Here is a 24,128-nt window from a genome sequence, read left to right on the forward strand (position 1 = left end):
TACTCTCAATCCCTTTATTTCTTTTCATCTTAATACTTTTCGTTTTATCTTTAAAAGAGAAAAGAAATTTTATAACAACTTCTTTTGAAAAATAGTTCTGAACTTTAAAAACGATTTTCTAATCTTAAATACTGTTTTTCCTGTGCTTATATGTCACGACCCATTCCCGTGGGTCGAACCGGCACTAGGACCTGGGTGGGCTTAAGGCTCCCGAAGCCCGTAGTAAGCCTAACTTCTTTTCCCTGCTTCTTTATTATGTTTGGTTATTCTGCCTCACCTCAATATGACCTATCAAAATTTTTGTTTCTTCACATTTACTCTTATGGTTAAATTACCTTTGTCCTTTATATTGCTTTAATAACTCTATTTGAATTCTATATGTCGAGAATTGCCCAATCAACTACCTTTCAACTACCTTTTGTTGTACTTAAACACAATTTATCGTTTCTACGTTTGACTTTATTTAATTATTCAAATAAATTTCTATTCTCTTTAATGTAATGTAAATTGCAATTTCTACTTTTTATTCCCTAACCATAACATTTCTAGAATTTAATCTATATCTTAATTGAAATTTTCATTCAAATTCATATTCTATACCACTTATTATTAATTTATCAGTATTAATTTCTATAGGCCTACTTTAGTCCTCGGGATAGACAATATAATAAAAAATTAATCAAACATGCAATCATTGTATGTAATTTAAATTATAAAATCAGATAAATTTTTGACATGCCGACAAAATAATAAAATCAAACAATTAATTGCAACTTCACAATAAAAACAATTTCCAACAAACAAATAATAAAACTTTTTCTCAAATCAAAGTTCCAATAAACTCACTTTCGTATTGTCTTTAACACTCTAAATTCTTTCCTAAACAGTTTCAAATAATTCTCGAAACAGGGCCATCGTTGGATCAAGGTGTACTGGGTGATCAGACCATTACACCAATTTCCAACTGATCTCCTGCTTCAAAATTTATGGAGGGGATTTAGCAAACTTAAAATATCTCTATTACAAATGCCAGTTACCCAGACCTTTTTATAATTCACTATTATTTATGTACCTCTTTGTTCTCATCCTAAGTTTCATATAGATTTCCTTCCATCCTCGTGCACGATGCGTCCACCGGCACTAAAATGGAATTCAATCCAGACTACACCTCCTTTGTTGGTTACGGCCGATCCCAACATAGGAGTCCTATATTCGATTTCCTAAGTTCCGCAATTGATTCCTAAGGCCCAACTTAATGCTCTGATACCACCTTTGTCACGACCCATTCCCGTGGGCCGGACCGGCACTAGGACCTGGGTGGGCTTAAGGCTCCCGAAACCCGTAGTAAGCCTAACTTCTTTAAATTCCCTATTTTATTCATAATTATGGATTTAGGCCCATTAACTTGTTATACATATGCATCCAAAATACAGTTCATATATATTTAATTTGGACTTTCATTATTTATTTACAACCCAGCTGGAATACAATTGCGGAACTCTACCTTTACATTCACATCATTATTTCTATCATTAACGGTCTTCTATAATAAGTATTTCAACTCCATAGGGCTTTCCTTTCTTTCTATTACCTGAAAAAAAATAGTAGGCAGGGGTGAGCGCCAAACTCAATGAGTAGGGTTAGATAACTCTCTCACCCCACACAGTCACACAGATGCTAAAATATTTTAATCTGGTCATTCGTTTAATTATATGATCATGCAGTTTGTCACACAAATGGCAATACAACAGCAATCACAATTATTATCACCTTCATATAATCACATCACGTGGAAATTAGTCAATGGCACCACCTGAAACCCCAACGAGCCGTCCTCACACATGGCTCGCCCTCTCATACATGTGCACCAGGGAGCCGATCCCCCATACGGCCAACTGGTCTAATCCTCACTGACTAGTCCTCTCATTATTTTTCCATTCTCTCTTTTCTTTTCCATACCAACAGGAGGCAACCCGGTGGTCTCCATCCAATCTAGATCATCAAGTGCTCACAATAGGAGGCCACCCTGCTGGCTACAATCAAATCTAGATTATCAGGTGCGCAACAACAAGAAGCCATCCTGTGGTTTTCCATATAATCCATATCATCAGGTGCACACGGGGGCGCCGATCTCCCATTTTTCCGGCCGACGGTCAAATTCCATATCATATCATATTCAGGATCCATATCACAGACCGTCCTCACAAACCCATTGTGGTCCACGTCATCCCAATTCCACACAAACAAGGCACAGTATATTCATAGCACAAGTAATCAAACAATTTTTAATATCAACAAATAGTGCATCATAATATGGCAATTCAACCAAAATAATGCATGATAATATTTAGCCGTGAATGCATGAATGCAGGCGGATGATACTAGTTATCTAACACTACTCACAGTTCTTTATTGTCCTTTAAAAGGACTGCCTTTTTAGCCACATGCTTCCAGCTTTTGTCCTCGCATTTTGTATTTTATAAACCTTTAAAATAAACAAGAAAATTCTAAATAAGAATTCTAATTTGGGAAATGCAGTTTACATTAATTTATTTGTTTTTATTATCTGTCAGTTCATTAACTTATCAAACTATAATGTATATCTATAGTGTATCTTTATTTGATTTATTTCTTCTAAGTTATTCTTTAAATAAAACGTCTAGTTGTTCGGTAAGTAATATTTTATGATAATCAAAATAATAATAATAATAATAATAATAATAATAATAATTTTAGTCGATATTTAGTTTATTAAACTATATATACATTCGTTACCTTGTTTATTTATTTATTTGTTTATATCTTTCAGATAAGTGTCGCTAGTAAATTAATGTTCCATAATAATGATGATATTAATAACATTAGCAATATCAAAATGAGAGTAGCATAATTAACTAGACTGGTTATTATACCACCGATGTACTACAATTATTAATTCCCTTTTATAATATAATTAATCATAATTAACGATATTTACGTATTAATTTGAATTTAAGCATTTCTATTTTCGGTGAAAATCTTTATTATCCTTCAACTACCTAGAAGTTTGATTCTATAATCGATGTCCATAAATTTCCAATTTTTACCAATTCAATTACTCTTATATTCAATTAATTAATTACTTCAAGCTTTAAAATTTATACCGAAAACAAGCAACTAGGCCTTACAATGTACCGATCAAAAATCGAATTTGATTTTCGTGATCCGCGCGAAGAGGAGATCATTCTGCCTCTCGGGGTCTTCGCCGGAGCCTCGCCGGACCACCGCTGTCGCCGCCGTGCACGGTGGCCGGAAAATTTAACCTTCACCAAAATTGACAAACGATACATCATTTTATTCGTTTCGATGAGAGGATCACTAATATGTATTCAAATCAAGGTGGGTGAGAACTATTTGGCCAGAAATTGACCGGAAAGGTTCGGTGATACCCATTTTGGGTTTTCCGATTCCGGCTATTACAGTCGACGAAGAGGCTACCAAATGAAAGAGGAAGAAGAGAGGAGTCGATCAACACCTACCTCAACGCCTCAAGTCATCGGAAACGATGGGAAATCGCCGGAGAAGTTGTTGCAACGGTGCTAAACGTTTCGGTCGAGATTTCTCTCAATTCGGGCTCAAATCGCGCAAACCAAAGTTTAAATCAAACTCCTTGCGAAGAGTAGATATTTTTAGAGTATCTATTTGCCGGATTTGGCGGCCGGTGGTCGGAGAACGAGAAGAAAAGGGGAGGGGGGTTGTTGAGAGAGAAGAGCGAGAGAGAGACCACTGAGTCTCTCTTCTCGTTTCTCTTTTCTTTCTTTTCTTTTTTTTTCTTTTTTTTTCTACAATTTTCTAATTGGTGGATGGGGTTTGGGTCGATTCGAGTCTGGTTTGGTTTAAATCATGGTTTTAGCTTGGTTTTTCAATTGATTTATGGATTTTTTATCTGGTTTTCGAAAAATTAATTTGATTTTTGGGTCCGGTTCAATTTATTTGATTATTTTATTCAGTTCTGTAATATTTTCTCAATTTATTCATAAAATATTAATAACAAAGATATTTAATTTTAGGCTGATTAATTTATACAGTAGTTACATATATATAGACACATTTTTAATCGATTAACAATTAGCGTTCCATTTTATTTTCATCGAAATTTTAAGTATTACCCAAACGAAAATTCTAAATAATATGTTTTTGGGCTTGAGCCCAATTCGTAAAACTTTGGGCTCAATTAGAATTACTCGGTCTTAACAGCCCATATTATCATAAATCTGGATTTTTGATTTAATGAAAATTCAAAAGTTTTGAAAATAAAAATTCGAGGTATTTCATTATATTTGCATCTCTGTCTGTCTATTTAGATTCTGTAATCTCTTGTAGATAGGTTTTTATTTGAAAAACATTTTTGTAATAGCTTAGGTGAAAAGCTATTGTGAAATAGTTTATCAAGCAACCTTTTCCGTGAGATAGATTCTAATGTCTTGATTTGAGTTTCTGTTCTCTACCAAAAACAGAAAGGGTTGAGGTTAACTAGAACCTTTGGAAAATCTAATGGGACAAAGGGTAGATCTAGGAGTTGATCTATTGCCTTGTACTGTTGGTTTGTCTCTTACCTTTGAAAAGAGATAACATAGTTGAGGATCTCAAGATGGTTGAGGATCTCAAGATGAGTCTTGGGAGTAAATGTAGGCGAGTTAGTGTCGAACCATTATAAATCACAGTGTTGATCTTTTTATTTTCTGAAGTTCTGCTTGATACTATTTTACTTACACTTCTGTCTATATTTTAGAAATGCTAAAGTTGTTAACGGTTTTGATGTTCTAAAACTGAAATAAGCTTTATCTTTTCTGAACATTAGAACTGTGGACTTTTACTCAGTGAATATACCAAGTTCTAAACTGTTCTTCTATTTTCAGTATATTTCACTATTTGGGTTTCTAATCAGTTTTTTAATCTTGATTAAAGCTCTATGAAGCAGTTCAGATTTCAATAACTGTCTCTCATATTGTCTTTTATATTTATCTAAACTTTATGAGGAAGTTCTAAATTTAATAGCTTTCCTTCATAAAGCAATTTTTGATATTATATAAGATATTGTGAAGCAGTTCTAATCAATAACTGTACTTTGCAAAGTCTTTCCATTTTCTTCATAAGTATTGTGAGGAAGTTCTAATCAATAACTTATTCTCACAAGTGCATTATTTTTCTGCTGCTATAGAATTTTGAGTTTGTTTTTAAAGTTAAATTTTTATTTTTAGAAAATCCAATTCACCCCCCCTCTTAGGTTGTGCCATATACATACGGGACCCACAACTTCAACAAGTCTCCCTCATCTATTTGCCTTTACCTGTCGATCTTGATAGGACAGGAAATTATAGTTGGGGTGGGACAGTCTTAGCCTATTTGTATAGGGAGTTATGTTGTGCAACTAATCCTTCAATCTCAATAATTAGCAGTGCCTTATTCATTCTTCAAATTTGGGTTTGGAAGAGATTTACAACAATTGTTCCCACTATAACTCATCCTAACCCTTGCATTGATGCTCCATTGGGTAGTAGGTAATTTAAAACTGAAAAAAACTTTTATCTAGATGAAAATGCCATATAAATAGTCATGCTATTTTATGGCAGGTGGAGCAACGCTCGTCAAATAACAAAGGTCACTACCCATATGCTTGTTCATATTAGATACCAATTTGATAGGACATCATATCGGCAGGTATGATACCTCATAATTTTCACTATAAAATGTATTTTGTCCCCTTCTTGAAACTAGTAATTCCAAAATTTTCTATACTTGTTTTGAATTGCAATAAGATTAGAACCATGCTCTGATGATGTCCTTGAAGCACTCTCAAAATATTGTCTACAAGGTCATGGTATTTAGAGAGCATAAGTCCCTCTACTATGTTTTCATAATGTTGAGTGGCATTATCCAAATAGGATGATGCACCAATTCAAGATGCAAAACCAATCCCTCGGTAGCCCCATTATTTTGATGACCTTCACTTGACAAATCTACGATAGTCTAAGTCCAACTAGATCGCTACCCATGCAACTTGGATTTCACGTTGGGTGATTCGAAGTAATAGAGTTGTTCCCCGCACACCTGCTACACAGCGCTCCACTATCATTCCTATTATTTGGAGTGGTATCGTCGTGTTGCCCAACATTGGATTTCACATGCTGGAGTTGCCTTAAGAGCAGTTGTGAGTATGCAAATATATATAATTTATACTATAGAGGTACTTGATGAGTATAATATTGAGATGATAATTGTTGGAATTTATTTATGTTTATCTACTATTAGGAGGATCGATTAAAGGATGCCTGTATTAGACTTGTGACACTATCTCCACAAAATATTGCTTCTGTACTACACTCAGTGAATGCTATGTTTTGCGTCTTGGAGGATGAAAGGCGGATCACCATGGTGCCCCCACCACAACCATCTCCTCTTGCTCCGATAATAGGCAATATGCAGTATGATCAGGAAGTTTAGGAACCACAACTATGACTACAACGTCAATATTATAGGGCTGCTAATTACTGAGACTGAAGGATCAGTTGCACAACATAGCTCCCTATACAATGGCCACAAAATTTTCGAGTTGACCACATTGAAAATTACCCTTACGAACTCCGTCCGAATATTTGAAAAATTGCGCTATACGTAAAATACGTTTTCAATAACTAAAAACGGTTGGAAGGTTAAATAAGCACAAGTTTCATAGTTTTACACAACTTTCCCAAGCAAGGACAAAAAAAAAAAAAAAAAAAAAAAAAAAAAAAAAAAAAAAAAATCCCCCAAAAGGTCAAAGCACACACCTTATTTTTTGTACCCGTCTATATTCTCTTTGTTCCAATAAAGCATTTAAAGTCTTATTTAATATTGAAACGTAATTTAAATCATACATTGATATTAGAAGAAGATGTTAATGAGATATTAGAGGGTAAATTAGAAAAAAAAAAGTGAGAAATATTGGTTGAACTACTTTCTTAATTTTGATGATAATTTAATTATTTCTATATAAAAAGAACGAAATGAGCAATTTTTAATTTAAATAATAAAATGCATAATTGTTTTAGAGTTTTAAATTGAATGACATATCTAAAAATGAAAAATATGTATTTATTAATTGATTCTTCGGTTCAATTTCGGTTATGTTTGGATCCAATACATTTCCGGTCCAATTCTGATTCAGTTTTAACAAAAATCAAAATTAGAATCAACACATAAATTTCTTAAGCTCCGATTCTGATTCTTGTAAAACGGTTCTTTTTCAATTCCGATTCAGTCCTGCAATTAGATTTGATTCTGCCAGGAACCATGCACAGCCCAAATTGCCGATATTTGAAAAATTTTGGACTTATCCCTCTTTTACCTGTTTTTGGTAAAAATAATGGATTCATAAATTTCAAGCATAAATAATGAACTGAAAAATTTAGAAAAAGAAAGCAGCTAAAACAGTATAATTCTTCGAAGAAGGATTAATTGGTTGCTTAATCACAAGCGATAATTCACGTTTATCTACAGTTAAGAAATAATAATAATAATAAATAAATAAATAAATAAAAGAATTTATCCAACACTTGTGGAGGACATCTAATAGATTAAATAATAAAATATATAAGGACCTAGTGGTAATAGCAAAAGTACCACGAGAAAATTTGGTTAAATCCAACGGTCAGTAAGAGGTTTGAGATTCCATCTCCATGAGAGATTCTCTCTAAACGGTTCAATAGACCTTTGGCAATGCTTATAAAGGGAACATGTTCCTTGGGCTCTCTAATCATCTTTTACAATAAGAACACAAAACAGTAATATTAAGCCTTACACATAAAGCTAATCCCACACAGCAGGCATATTTTGGATTTTCCAATCTATCAATATGTTTGAACCACATAATTATTTTCAATCAAATGGTGTTTTTTTTTTTTTTTTTTTTCTTTTTACTATACTCACTTAGATAAAAAAAATTTTTCTTTTTAGATAATGATTTACCTACAGGCTAAAATTTGTATACGCACTCCCATACACCAAGTCAATCCTAACAAGCATATCCTGTTCGCTAATGATTAGTGTGCAAAAAAATTTGTTAGTTATTTTATTCTTATGGATATTTACACTAAACTGATTTCACATGCACTATGATAACGTAATGTGAGGCAAGAAAATCTTCAAAACTGGGGCCTTTGAAGATATTTCAACAGTATCCCCATATTCAGTAGAGTGGCATACATGAGAACCATCAATGTATATTTTACCCTTCTCAGAAAACCATCTGGCCTCCATGGACTGATCTGATTTAATTATCCCATGCATTAAACTAGAAGTTGCTGCTCCAGGTGGAATTGGCTCTCTTACCATGTATTGGAGGTCCTGAGATAGAATGGGCATTACAAATCCACCTGCAGAAAGCATCGCAGCAGTTGATCCAGCAGCAGTTGAGACTCTAAGACCGCTTGATCGGCAATTTGCTAATGGGGTACATGATTTGCCATCCCTTTGAATTCTGTCAACAAGAAGAATAACATGGTTATATGTGATAACAAAACTCTAAATATACAACTCAAATCTAATGGGAAAAACACTTACTTGAATGAGAACCGTGAAACTGTTGCAGGACATGGGTGTGCAACCAATATGTCATTGAGAGCAAATGTTGAAAGCAGTTGTGAATTTACTCTTACTGATATCCTTGTTAAGTTAGAAGAAACTCGTCGACCCTCAAGGATGTCATCTAGTACCTGAAAGAAATGCTTATCATTAAATAATTCAACCAGGACTTTTATTTGGATTAATTTGTGCACTCTCTATGAGGATAATGATATAGAGTCAAACAAGAAAACACGCAAAGAGAAAGAATAACTGTATATACAACAAAAAAAAATAAGAGCAAGGTCTGCACAGAAAAAACTTTTACCAAGAAAAAGCCTTCTAATACATATAAAGTCAAGATGCCTTTTTAAGAATAAATGGTGAATTTTGGAAAGAAATTTAGCCAAAGGTTTCATTTCCAGTTGACCTTTTTAATTTTTTTTATCAACTCAAGTGCTAGTTCTTATTCCAAAAGTTAAATCAATATTAATATAGAAGTTTATAGATCTTTCCTAAGATAAAGAGAATAGGTTGCAAGAATGAGTACTATCGGATCTAGCCTGAACAGTGACTGTCCAGAAAACTAGACCCGAAATCGGAATAGGATTCCCATCTACCAGTAGCTTCTACTTATGTGATGTGTGAACATATGTGTCTATGTGTCAGAGTTGCATTTTATTATTTATTCTTTAATTTTTTTAATTGCCACTTATTCTTCATTACAGCAGTTCTTACTTGCTCAAAGTTTTTGACAGTAGCTGCACATAGATAGCCAGTACTTCTAGTAGCATCAAAATCACTACCGAATTTCTCCACCTGCACCAAAGAATAAAACAATACTTCCCTAGTTGATATAAACATCAGGAAATTATGCAGGTAATACAAGAAATGCATTCTTGTGCACTGCACATGGATCTGAGCTTTAGACAGAAAAATCAAATAACCTCTTCAACTTGAGTGGGGTCTGAGTTTACCCCCAGAACTGGGGTTGAGTCGTCCATGAAATGACTTGCTTGCAAAAGAGTGCCATCACCACCAACAGTAACAACTAAATCAAAATCACGAATTGGTTGTGACAAATCAGTGCGCAATATGGGTTCCCAATCAACTGATTTCTGCTGCAATATGTCTTTACAGAAATTTACGGCATCCTTGTGAACCTTACGCCTGTTGTCCAGATAATGTAACACCTGCAGAACCTCCAAACGAGGTCAAATTAGAGTCTTAACAATAGCTTGATATTTTTTTTTTTTTCAAATAAGGGAGAAAAGGACAAACAGATAACATCTCACATCAAATTATCCCTTATATACTTCTCCACCAAAAGAATTGTTCTAACAAAGGCTCAAATTTTAGTATCAACAGTAATTCCTTATAAACAGCAGGATTATAGAATTGCTCAAAGATTGTTTACATCATAATGCATGTTATATGATATTTTTAAATCATTCTCTAGCAATTGTAAAGCAATTTGTTCAAGATAGATTATAATATATTTCCAATGATAAATGATGTCCAAATAACATAGTTTCAAATCATAGTCATTGTTGCAATCGAGCAAGCTATCCCATATTGTGTGATCAAGCTTTCATAGATGGAGCATAAATTACATAATGCTCATGGGCCTAAAGAACATGAATCCAGTACCATAACAACCAGAAAAATAAGAACATTCAACAAAGTTTAAATCTATCCCATCTCTCCCAGAGCAAAAACTAGAAAAAATAAGCACATCTAACACAGTTGGATATCCTTTTTTATCAAGTGTGGACAGAAACTGATAATTCCAACCTCATTGAACCAACAACTTCACCAGCCATGAGTTTAACAGATCCCACAACAACTGCAGCTACCCGCAGATTTTCCAAAATAGCTATACCAATAATTAAAGGGAAGCTATCAATTCATCCAACAACGTTACTGATTCTTAGAAATCTACCATAAAAGAAGATTCCAAGATATTAACAATTTGATATCAAATTTTATATAGATTGCTCCTTTGGCCAATACAGAACAAGAACAGAATTATACCAAAAAAGAAAGCAATGAACATTAAATGCCGAACAAAACAACAGACTGTGCGCAGCTAATTGAGTTGCAATAGAGACATAGCAACCAAAGATTTAAAATTTTCTTGCGTATTCTTAGCAACCAAACATCAGATAGATTCTAAGCATTTGAAGTCAACATTCCCATTTCGACATTTCATCAAACAGTTATAAGACTAACCAAAAAAAAAAAAAAGCGTTGCAAATGATAGAATCGGAAAAGGAAAGAAGAGCTTCACATTATTGTAATGTGAAAAATACCTGAGGATTGTTGATTGGAGGGAGGCTCTTAGATTGGCTAACTGGGCACACGTCAAACGGTTTCAAGAACAGCAACAGTCTTCGTATCGCCATCTCTCTCTAGGGGGTAAATTGTTAAAATGCAAATTAACTTGGGAGAACAGAAAAAAGAGGGCTTCCGAAGGGGCTGGAAATGGGTTTGTTTGGACAGAATTCATTTTAGGCTTTACATGGGCTACCAATTACCGTGGGGTTTATGCCCACAAAACGAACAAACAAACAAGTCATTGCTAGAACTTTTCTGTCGTCCCAAATAGAAAGAAATAGTTAAAAAGTGGAGCGAAGGTAAAAAAAATGAAAATATATGGACCAAATGGATAATAATAATAATAATAATAATAAATGGTTAATATGTTATTTTATCTCAAATTTTGTTGGAGTGCAATAGCAAATTTTTAATTTTGTGATTATCGAATTATAATTTAGAATTTCATTGCAATATATCATATTTGTTAGAAATTGGAAAAAAAATATAATAATATTTTTTATTTTTTATTAAATTAACAAAAATGTACAATTTTTTTTATTCTTCAGTTTGTTAAATTGTAGATTATTCTAATGGCAAGTTATCTACAAAACATTAGCCACATACATAAATTCATCTATGAATTCTGTTATTTTGATCTTATGGCACTCTCAACTTTTACTTTGATCCATCAAATACTTCAACTTATAACACTACACTTATTAAACACTTCAATTTTCAAAATTATTTTATTGAATACTTCAACTTGCAAAATTAGATAAATTAAAAACTCATTAAAAAGTTGAAATTTATGAAAATTATTGTTCCAAAAATTAATGCTAACTACATGTCAAGTCAATATTTTGCTGATATAAATCAAAAATCCTAAAAATTATTGATATTACTATCGAAAAGTGTGTAATGTTATCAAAATTTACAAGTTTAGATGTACAATAGGTCATTTGCAAAGTTCAAGGTGCCACAATGTTAAAGTTGCAAAATTTAAGGGTAAATTTATGAATTCAGTCACAAAACATTTATTAATAATATCATTATTTGCATCTATCCTGATCCACTTAAGATTTAAGTTATGGTCGGTAATAATATTTGGATTAACTTTTAATATCTTGACTAGGTAAAAATATTATAGTATTTGGTGAATTAACACATATAGTAGCTTTTAAATGATGAAATAGCGCTCCCTAATATTTAGCGTTATACACTTATCAATCAAAAACTTTTGGACATTCACATCCTTAATTTAAAAGCCGTTTTTTATCAGTTGTGTGAATCCCTTCCTCCCAGAGTCTACCCTTGTGATTGAATTGTAATCATGAACGGCTCTTCGACAAACCACTAACTTCACAGTAATATGTATCTTCTCTATTATTTGGCCATTAGAGAAACGAGAAAAAAAAATAAAAAAAAAAAAAAAAAAAAAGATTCAATCCTCTCTGCGACTGCACTTCGAGCTCAGATGATTTGAAGGAATGTTTTTAAAATTTTTTTCAATATTTAACGAGACACAATGCGTAAAATTAGTCACTTAATTATAATACATTAATTAAACATTAAAATTTTGTTCTCATTTTTCAAATTAATTACTATTTTTTTTGACTAAATAAATAAAACAACTAAAATGAAAATAGTTTACTTTTCATAAATATTAATATAATTAATATTAGTTGTATTATTAATACTTAAAAAATAAATTAAAATTTAGTAATTAACTAAACTAGTGCTTATTACAAAAATCTATTGTATTTATTAAAGCCATAAATGAGTTTATTATGTTTTTTGAAAAAGAAAAAATTAGTATGGATCCTTTTGTTGGTTTTTAAGTTTTTTTTTTTTTTTTTAAAAAAAAAAAGCTCTACCATTTTAAATTATTTGTACATATGTAACTTGATACATGTGCATGTAAGTGTAATGATAATGGATGAGGACACCTTGGATAAAAAAAATGATATAAAAAGTTCAAAAAAAGTCAAAATTGGATTTAATTGGGTCAATCTAATTTTTCGGTTTCTCTGATTTTATTTGGTTTCACACCTGCCGGCTTTACATGTCAAACCAAACTTAATTGACTTCTGGTTCACGGTTGAACCGGTCCGACTAGTCATTCCGATCTGGTTTTAAAAACACTAATTTGAAGTGAGCCTCCATCATAACGACAACTTCCTTATCAAAATAGTTTTTAAAATGTTTGAAAAATATTTTTTTCCCTGATTTGTTATTGTAATTGAATTAATTTGGGCTTATGAAATTATACTTGTACTGAACCAATAATACAATATCTTATGCATTTCAGTGACTATTGATTTATTTTTGAAATATCTTAACGTTTCAAGATATAATTAGATTAGTAAATAATTTAGTTGTAAATATCTATATTAAATGGGAAGCTGCTGATGGGGATCTCTTCCCTCCCCCTCCCCCGCAAGCAATGAACCTCTGCAATTGATGCTTCATTTAAAGCTGTCGTATAATGTAGATAAGAAAATATTAACCTAGTGGTTCCAAATAACAAACCATATACACAGGATTGTAACATAGCATATTGAAGCATTATAATGTAGGCTAGCCATAAGTGGTGCAATTGGTAGAACTAAGATGTTGAGATGGGGACGAAGGCTTCAAGAAATTCTTTTAGGGTTTAAGGAATAATATATGTTTGGCACTATTTCAATAGTTAGTATAACGCCACACTAACAATAAATTGAATCACAACAAAATAATCACCTGTAACGATTGTACCAATAGCTTGAATCAACATAAAATAAAAGGACTTGAGTAGAAAAAAAGAAAAAAAATTCTCATTCTCTCGAAATTTTGTCTTCCCAAATTCACATTTTTTCCCATCAATTTTATGCATAATTGATTACTTAGGACTAAAGATGATCCACAAATGTACATTAACATTCATTCAAATTTTTATATTGGTCAAACATGTACAATCCTCTAGATAGCCATAAGTACACTCCCACTTGGAGAGGATTGTAACTATTCTTGTTCTTTTAGCCATTTAAATATCAGAAAATTTAATAAACACTTCCCCTTCTAGTCTACTCCTAAAATTTGATTCAATATCCTTCTCAACTCAAATAAAAAATCAAAAAGGCAATGCATTAACTATGACAAGATTAAGTATCTTTCTTCACCATGGTTCATTGATGTCCATTCATTCTTAAACAAAAGGTAATTTTTTCTCTATGTTTAAATATTTTCTCCATCAAAAGATTGGGCAAGCCATGTGAATCCTAACACTACTGTTTGGAAAAGGGCAGGAAAGAAAATAAGGAAGGAAGGAAAATAGGGAGGAAAATGATTGTACTATTTATTTTCCTTCCTTATTTTCCACCCCATGTTTGGATTCAAAGGAAAATACAAGGAGGAAAGAAAATGTCATCTATTACAAATTTGTTGTTTTATCCTTATTCTTAAATAATATGTTAATATGTTATTCTTTTCTAATCTCGTATTGATTTTCTTTTATGTTGTGAATATGAATAGTTTAATAATTTTAACTTCTTCTTTTTATCAATTCAATTTTAAAATAATTTTACCACAACACCTTCTTAGTTTTTCATAGTATTCCATATTTTGTTTCTTTCCACTATTTTTTAATACTCACAGTATTGACATGTACCGTTCAAATGTAAATCTAAATTAAGATTCAATTAAAAAGTTTAATTGCTTGATCTAAAATAATTTTCATTTCATAGTTATCCATCGTATTGCTTTTATTGAAAAACAAGAGTGAAAACTAAATCTTGCTTGCACCGGATCGTCCACTAACGGGTAAAATGGACTCAATGAGTATTTACTTCATCTATGAGAATCGAACCGTGGACCTCACGAAGAGTGCCGAACCACTCATCCCATATTTAATATTTTAATCTATAAATAATAATTATATTTAATATCTAAATTTATTAAAATATATTAAATATGATATATGTTAATATTTTAAGGATGTATAAGATATTTTCATGACTTCTTTTTTATTGTGTAGGAATAATAATAATTTTTTTATCTTTGGTTAATTGTAAATGTACAAAAGTTTAGCAAATTTTTTGCAAAAGTGGATTCAGTGAATTACTATGGAATTTTTTGCAGGAACATGTGTTAAAAGAAGATGATGGGTATTTTTGTAAAGTTTTACAGATAGTGCCATTTTTGCCTCAAACCACACATTTTTCTCTCCGATTTGGGGAGACTAGAATGTTGTGGACCCGGGAGAATTTTTAACCTAATTTTCTTTCCTCTAAAATTTTCCTTCCTACTTTCAAACAATGGAAAATGACTTTCCCTATTGCTATGTTTTATTTTTCCTGTTTAATATAGGTTAAATTATTGGTAAAATTTCTAGTGCTGATAAAATGCTTTTTAGACTAATTAATAATCACAATATCAGTGTTGCTAGATTGATATATGCTAGTAATCCAAGTAAGAATGGAACTTATGGATTTCAGGATTTTGGGGTGTCATTACTAAAGCATATGCATCCCAAATTAGTGAAACTTCCGGAGAAATGTTGGCAGCTGAAAACATTTGTGTTTAGCTTTTGTGATAAAGCCGTGTTGTAAGGAGTATCAAGCAACCTTCTCCATTAGTGAGATTATAATGTTTTGAATTTGAATTTTCTGTTCTCTGTAAAACAGAAGAGTAGAAATCAACTAGAACCTTTGTAAATTTAGTGGTTAAAGGTAATTAGGTCTAGGTATTTGATCTATTTCCTTTATAAAGTTAGTTTGTCTCTTATTCTTTAAAAGAGAAAATATAGTGGAGAATTTCAAAATGAGTATTGGGAATTGAATGTAGGTGGGTTCTGCCCAACCACTACAAATCTTGTGTTAATCTTCTTTTAATTTCTGAGATTTTACTTGATTGCACTTGCTCTATTTTCACATCTATTTTATGTTTTCTGAAGTGCAAAGTTGTTTTTATTATTCTAATTCTGAAAGTGTAAAAGTTCCATCTTTATGGATTAATAGAATTCTAGATTTTTGTTTATTATTTCTCCAGTTCTAACATATCCTAATACATTTTGAAGAAATCTTAATCTGAGTTTTAATGTTTTAACCTTTTATAGCCTTATGAGGAACTTCTAATTACAATAACTAACTCTCATAAAAATTTTATACTTTCAAATTCTGACTTGAGTTTTAAAAGTTAAATTTTTAGAAAGCCCAATTCACCCCCTCTCGGACTATGTCATATAAAACGGAACCCACATATATATACTCACACATATATTAGCACTTGAGGCCAATATATAACTTTTATTTTGAACTTAAAATGAAATTATTACAATAATTTTTTTATTGCAATGATTAATCTTTTATTTGATTCTTTTTTTCGTTTTCATGTACTTAATTAGATTTATATTTCAATTTAGGTAAAATATAATAAATAGGAATGAATTATTTATATAGTGAAAAATTAATTTTTATCTTAATATTGTACCAAATGCTGAAAAATTACTATTTTTAAGTGATTTTCTACGTAATAGCCAATATTAGAAATTAAAGTATTTTTTTAAAAAAAAAATTACAGTAAATTATTTTCTAATAAGTTATTTTTTGGAAACTAACGAAGCATAAAAATTACAATTATATATAAGATTAAAATCCTAAAACAAACTTATCTATTGCTATAAGAGAAAAAAAAAAAAGGTAATGCTTGAATTTTAAATATCAAAGTCGATGTTAAAATTAATTAGTATAATTAAAATTAAGAAAGAAATTAAATAATTTTTATCGGGAGGATCAAATATATATGTATTCCAATTATGTTAAGCATCTAAGCAAAATGAAGCAATCTAAGGCAAATAAACAACATGGTACTAAAGAGTGAAGTCTTGAGGTATTCACATTTATCAAAAATTGTTTATTTATCTTTGGTTCGTTCATTTATTTAAACTAATATTTTTTTATGACATGCGTTGCATATTATTATTTATTCGATATTACTTGTTGTTTATACTCATTACTTTATTCTTATATAATATTAAGTATGATTATAATTTTTCTCTTATTTTCTCTAGATATTTATATAATGTTAAGATATGATTTTCTATGTAACAACCTTAAATTAAAATTTATCTCTATTTAAGTAATATTCATATTATAAGTGAATAATATTTTTCTTAAATTTATTGTAATATGATAGACAACAATAAAAGCCAAGTATATTTAATAAATAATTATAGACGATAAAATGAAAATTTTTTATTAATTATAAGATTAGACTTCAAATTTTTTGAAAATGATAAGGTTAGATTTTAATTAGCATCTATTTCTTTAAAAAAAATTAATTAATACGATCATTTGTTATTGGATATTGATTTGAGTTCATGAAAATCAAATAAAAGAAACAAAACTCTAAAATAAATAATAATAAAAAAGAACTCAAATATACTTGAACCTCCACATAAACAAATTCTAATCAGTAAAAAAATGATCGTTTTGATTTTAGATTTGATACCCGTTTAGATTAATGGTATTGGGATCCACAAATTTCGATTAATTGAAAGCTTTGAGGACCACTTTATATCCATTTTTGATTTTTTTAGAGTATTTTATTTTGATTAATTTATATTGAGATATAGAGATATATAGATATCTTAAGATCCTACAGTATGTATGGTTTTTCTGTTTACAGAAGAAAATCGTCCAACCTGTTTTGTAGGAATTGAAAATGATATAATATTATCTGATGTCAAATATTCACAAAAAAAGAAAAGAAAAATTTAAGTGCTACCTTTATAATTATAAAAATTGAAAAACTTAGATATAGATAAATAGATGTAAATAAAAAAATTTTAAAATTTTAAAAGTGATATATATATATATATATATATATATATATATATATATATATATATATATATATATATATATATATAGAACATGTGAAACATATTTTTTTATCGATGTTTTTTTATTTTTGCGTTTTGAAGTTTATTTTAAAATTAAAATAATAATCTGTTTTTTGAAACAATTAATATCGTAAATAATCAATAATTGAAAATTCAATTATAAGAATATATTAAAATAATATATTTATTTTAATATATCGTAAATAATCAATAAATATTGTAATATATTTATTTCAATCCATTAATAAAAAAATATTAAAAAAACTCTAATTTATCAATTATTAAAAATTGAAACTGTCATCAATTAACCAATGACTAAGGATATTTTAGAATTTCTAAACTCTCATTGAGATTATTATAGGCGATCCCATTATCTTCTCTTTCCCCTCGTTTTCACTTTTATATATAGTATAAATAGATAGATTATCTATTAATCCAGAAACTCACTTCACCACTTAACACGAAAATAAGTTCAAATTACCAATACACCACATCAACTAATTATTTATATTTAAAAAATTTCTAAAAATAAAGAGATATATTAAAATGGTAAACCGAAAAAACCACATTTAAAGAAATCAGCTGAGATCCGTTTCACAAATCCAAAGTCGAAATAAAATCTTTAATAATAGGTTGTGATAGAAAGATGTCCATCAATTATAGAAAACAATCGTTTATTTGTGATTCAATCTATTGTTGAATGGTTGAGCTTTGAAACCCTGGACAAACCCTATTTTTATATCTTCATGGATCTCCCTCGTCTCATGTCCATCGTTAAAGAAACACACGTCATCAAATATGATATACTCAAAAATCAATCTAAAATAACTTCAAACCAATTTCATGAAGATTTAGTTTTTCTATCTATAATTTCTTGGAATTAATGATTCATCAAGGGTGGGAGTTTTTTTGGCTTAACCTAATAAAATTTGCCCAACTTTGCGATTTGTTGCAGTATCACGCTAAAATGACCTTTGTCCCCCAGCATCCCAACTTACAAATTTAGATATATTTTCACCCGAATTGAAATTTAATCTAGGATTTGTGATATAATATTATAAAACTGGAACCTACCAAATCAGTTTGGGTTAATTTAACCTAATAATTTCACTTGTTTATAATTTAACCTACCAAATCGCTTACATAGTAACTTTTATAATAATTTCGTAAGAAACTAATTTCACTTGTTTATGATTTCCTTAAGGTGCAAAAAGCAACACATAGATAATAATAGCCACAAAATTAACCCATTAAAGAAGTAAAAACTAGATCTTTAATCACATAAAAGACAATAGAGCAATTGAAAGCCATACAAACAAATCCGAATCAGAATTCAAACTAAAAGGGAGAAAAAAATTAAAAATCCAAACAAAGAAAGTTATCTCGGAGGCGAAAGGACCAAAGGCATTGAGTTTCTCGCGAACAAGATCAACATAAAAAAGACGAAAGGGCTTTTAATTTTGGTTATGGTTGCTTTTTAAAGAAAGCGACATGGAGGAAAAGTAATTGTGTAAAGCAAGAGAGATTTGGATCTGGAAAAGAAATTAGAGCTTTGATTTTTCGATAATCATATGCTGCATTTTATTCATTAATTTTATGAGCTTCGGTTAAGATAACCCAAACTAGTTTGGTGGTCCTACTTTTATATTATTATATTATAATTAAATCCTAGATCAAATTTAAATTTAGGGCGACTATATGTCTAAGTTTATAAACTGGAGTACCGGAGGAACAAAGGTCATCTTAGAGTGATCTTACAATAAGCCGTGAAGTTTATAGTATTTTTGTAGATTAACCTTTTTTTTTTTTTTTTTGAGGATTTTAAAGTTTTAATTTTTGTTATAGTTTAAATATAGTGGGATGGTTAGATAATGAAAATGATAATTTTAAGATTCTTTTCTCTTCTAGCGATTTGAAATCTCACTTTTTTTGTAGAATCTTAAATAAGTAAAACATGAACGGAGTTAGATGAGACTTTTTTTAATCAACTGCGGACAATGAAAATTGGATTAGGTGTTCTTGCACTTTGATCCCACCTCTCCTTTTTGATCTATCTTTATTGAACTCTTTCTTTTTCTCTTCATTTTTGAGTTGAGGAACAAAATTCACAATTCGAATCTTCTAGCTAACATATTTTGGCCCACAATTATATATATATATATATATATATATATATATATATATATATTATAATTTTTACAACTTTCAATTGAATTTATATGATTTTTGCTAATATTTATTGCATTTAAAATATATGATACAAAATTTTCAAAAATATTAGTTGTGATAATAGTCAAATTACAAGGTAGATTAAAGAATTTTGTGAACTCTTTAAATTTTTTTTAATAAAGTCCAGAACTTAACACTTGAATAATATAACTAGTATCAAATCTCTTGTATAAGAGTGGTTGCAAACTTAATGATTGGTTGATTGTTATTTTCAAAAGTCAAATCATATGACAATAAGCTAATAACCGAAGGATACCTTGCATTGGTAGCGTGCCATTGAATCTATTATGACTTAGATCCAATACTTCCAAGTTTTGCCATTTAGTTAGCTCTAAAACATGCAATGGGGAAATAAATTAAAATTTTAGTAAAAGAGAAAAAAATTATTGTGAACAAAAATAATGAAAATTAAAAATGAAAGCATACCTTGAAAAGGGAAGGAACCTTCCATTTGATTAGAACTTAGATTCAAAGTCTTAATAGATGTCATAGGAGTTACCCATGATAATATGCTTCTGTTAAACCAATTATAGTTAAGGTCTAAAACCTTTAATTTCTTCAAATTTGATAATCTTTCCAAACCTGCAATTGTAATTTTTGAGTTATTAGCCTAACAATGTAATAAAATCAATGAATAATAATTTAAAATATAAATATTTAATTAGGGTGTTGGAATTCAATATCTAACCTAACAATTCAAAAACTTTAATATTATTCAACAAAATGCTTTGTTTTTATTTTTAAAGTTAATTTGGCATGGTTATTGTTAATAGTAGCTTCTATATAAAACATGCCTTACATGTTGTTTATAGTTCCATATTGTTATACAAACTCTATGATTCAATTTTATTATACAAATTTTTTTTATTTATTTATAGGATTGTAATTGAGTTTGCATATTAGTCCATTATTACCAAAATAAATATAAATCCTTAGAATTTCTTATTGGATTAAAATAGATTTCAAATATATTATTGAACAAGATGGAAAATCCAATATATTTATTTTGATTCCTCTTACTAACAATATAAAGTATTATATGACAATTTATTTAGCAACATATAATATGCGATAATAAAATAATTAGAAAAGGAAAAAAAGATATTTCTTCATATGGTTGAATGTTTTGAAGTTATATGCTAAAATCTTCTTTGGCAATTGACCTTTCATACTCTTTGACAATAGTAAATTAAGTGAGGTTCAATTACAACCTCTCATGAATGTTAGGAGAAAAAAAAGAAACTTTGATTGCTCCAAAAGTTCTAATATTTTAAATATCCCATTATATCATTAAACATGGAAGCTAGAATTTGAATTTCCCTATAAAAAATAATTGAATGTAATACCAATAAAATAATTAGAAATATATTATTTACCTGACAATCAATTACTTTTTTTTTTTTTTCAGATTTCAATAGTTTTTCTTACGTAAGCTTCTACAGAGTTAATTTTAGAAACTAAGAATCTAATACTCCATTCTCTTTGGGACCTTAAGAGCATCTATAGAATCATCATGTCAAACATCTAGTTTATTAATTAAAATTTTATAATATAAATTTTATAAATTTTGCTTTTTAACGTGTAATAACCATAAATAATAATACAATTAGTTATTTTATAATATATGCCATCATAAATAATTACAATATAAATATTACTTAAATGTATAGTCTATAATATAAGAAGTTATTAAATAATATAGGATAGGAAACTAAAATATTGGTTCAATATTAATTTAGGAAGTTGAACTAAATTATATACTAAATTAATGTTGGTGTAAAATTCTATTTATTATTATATGTGTGAATTATATATTCAATCTATTTATTCTAAATTCTTGTACTAGAAATTTAACAATTAGTATAAAATCCTTAAATGTACATCCAATAGAATTTAGATTTAAATATAAAATTAATATAATAAATTAAATTAAAGTATCTTTATTTTTTCAACCAATAAAACTAAAATCTTTTGAAGATATTTTATCAATGCTTAAATATAGTATGAATATTTTTGACAATCTCAATATTGCACCTCCCAATTTTAACTTGTATATATGTTATAGATATGAAAAATTGGTGCATTTGAATCAATTTGAGTATGCTTTTTGTAACAATCTAATTAGTCAGTATTTATGTTTTTTTTTTTTTTAATCTTTTTCTCCAAACTCTCTCTTCCTCTCAAAACCTAAAACCTAAAAACTTTTTTTCTCTTTACACGGGCGGCCATTGGTGATCTCTCATCAGTGGTCACCCCTTTCCTTTTTTTTTTTTTTTTCTTTTTACAAATAATCCTCAGATATGTATATAGATTTGAGTTATTATTGCCCAAATATTGAGATTTATTATTTGTCATATTTTGGGATTTTATTCTCAGTTCTAGTTTTGAGTTATTGTTGTCACCATTATGATGATATTTCTAGAGTCTTTGTTATTTGGATAGTTATGCAGAAAGAAGTACATATCTCATCTTCAATAGAGGAAAAAAATTGAAGGTAATCAGATCGGGCTTGTACAAAGACCATGAAATTGAACAGTGACCATGAATAGCCACCAAGTGTAGCAAACAATCGCCTATAGAACAAATATTATACTTTGTCAAGTCGATCCGATACTTCAAATGAAAATATATAAGTGGTTTATTATTAGACTACCTACAGAAAAATATAGAAACATATTGATTTATATCTCATATCTGAATACAGTTTTCTTTTAATGACATTTCTAGTATGATTTCTTCTAAAAAAAAATGTTTATGTTTTTAAGTATAGTTTTGAACATGTTAACTATAGAATTTTAATATAATCGAATTGTTTTGTTAACTATATTAATGTTATTAAAAATTTGTAAAAAATATCTTACTCTCTCTGTGCTATAATCCTTGTTGTACGTTCTTTTTTCATTTATCCCATATGGTTATCTTGTTTCTAGGAGTAAATAATAATATTTTTCAATAAATACATTAGTCAAACCACCACATTACCATTAATTAGATCTTCATACAAATAAAATTAAAATATTGATCTTTAGTTTTCTACTCATGCAATTGCCTTAATTATTTGGTAAATATATACCAAAAAGGAGATGTATTGAGTCCTCTCCTCCGTAATTAACTCTCTCATTCTTTCTCTAAAAACCTAAAGCCAGTCATCGTTTTCCACGGGCGGCCACTGGTGAGCTCTCACCGGTGGTCACCCCTTTCACTACAAAAAAAACGGCATTTTGCGACCGACCAATCGGTCGCAAAATGCCAAAAAATCGGTCGCTAAATCAATTAGAGACCGATTTGCGACCGATATTTGTCGGTCGCAAAAATGCTGGTCGCAAAATATTTTGCGACCGATTTTTTTCGTCGGTCGCAAATTAGCGACCGATAAATCGGTTGCAAATTGGTCGCAGAAAATTCTGTCGCAAGTCGGTCGCAAATCGGTCGCAAATTGTAAATTTAAAATTTTTATTTTCGGTCTCTAATCGGTCGCAAAATTGAAAAAAATTAAAAAAAATAAATATTATTATAAAACCATAATATTATTATAATTTATATTACAATTAAAACTAATTTAAATTGTTGATGAATTTTTTTAAAAAAAAATGTAAATATGCTTATATATTCATTGCATCATACAACAATACATCCAAAAACAAAATGCTAATATGTCAATAACAAAATGCAAATTTAAAAAGTTAACATGTACAAATAATATTTGCAATCCAAGTTGAAATAAAAGAAATTAATATTAATATTAATTGTAGTTGTAAAATTGTATCAAACTTGATACAACTTGAGATATTGCAGTGATCGGTCTTAAAATCCACAATGGTATATATATAAGAATGTTGGAATCTCTTAATTCTTTTGGGTCAGATTCAAGGATTATTAGACGCTCACATGCTGTAACAACAGAACCGATCTCCTTGTCAAATCAGTAAAACAAATTTCCCAAACAACAAAAACCTTAGATTACTGAATCTAAATATGCATAGAGCAAGAAAATAGATTCCGAGAAACCAGAAAGGTTACCAATCAATGCAACCTCTTTTAAGTATTTTCTCATTTATTACCATTCACTAGCATTTCCTCTCATTCATTCACTAGTATATTCTATTTGCCAACCAACAAA

The 24,128-nt window shown here is 29.5% G+C and overlaps 1 protein-coding gene across 1 annotated transcript; it reads right to left on the bottom strand.

Annotated features, from left to right (window-relative positions):
* Window positions 1–8,060: 8,060 nt before the first annotated feature.
* Window positions 8,061–11,118, bottom strand: NADK3 (NAD(H) kinase 3). Its single transcript, XM_012222371.4, has 5 exons — window positions 10,893–11,118; window positions 9,528–9,773; window positions 9,319–9,399; window positions 8,581–8,732; window positions 8,061–8,497 (listed from the first exon to the last, which is right to left on the bottom strand). Exons 1-5 carry the CDS (start codon window positions 10,983–10,985, stop codon window positions 8,131–8,133), a joined length of 939 nt encoding a protein of 312 aa, XP_012077761.1. The 5' UTR covers window positions 10,986–11,118; the 3' UTR covers window positions 8,061–8,130.
* Window positions 11,119–24,128: the final 13,010 nt, after the last annotated feature.

This window comes from Jatropha curcas, chromosome 7 (assembly GCF_041381405.1).
Source record: "Jatropha curcas cultivar XTBG-Jc1 chromosome 7, XTBG_Jcur_1.0, whole genome shotgun sequence".
NCBI classification, from domain to species: Eukaryota; Viridiplantae; Streptophyta; class Magnoliopsida; order Malpighiales; family Euphorbiaceae; genus Jatropha; species Jatropha curcas.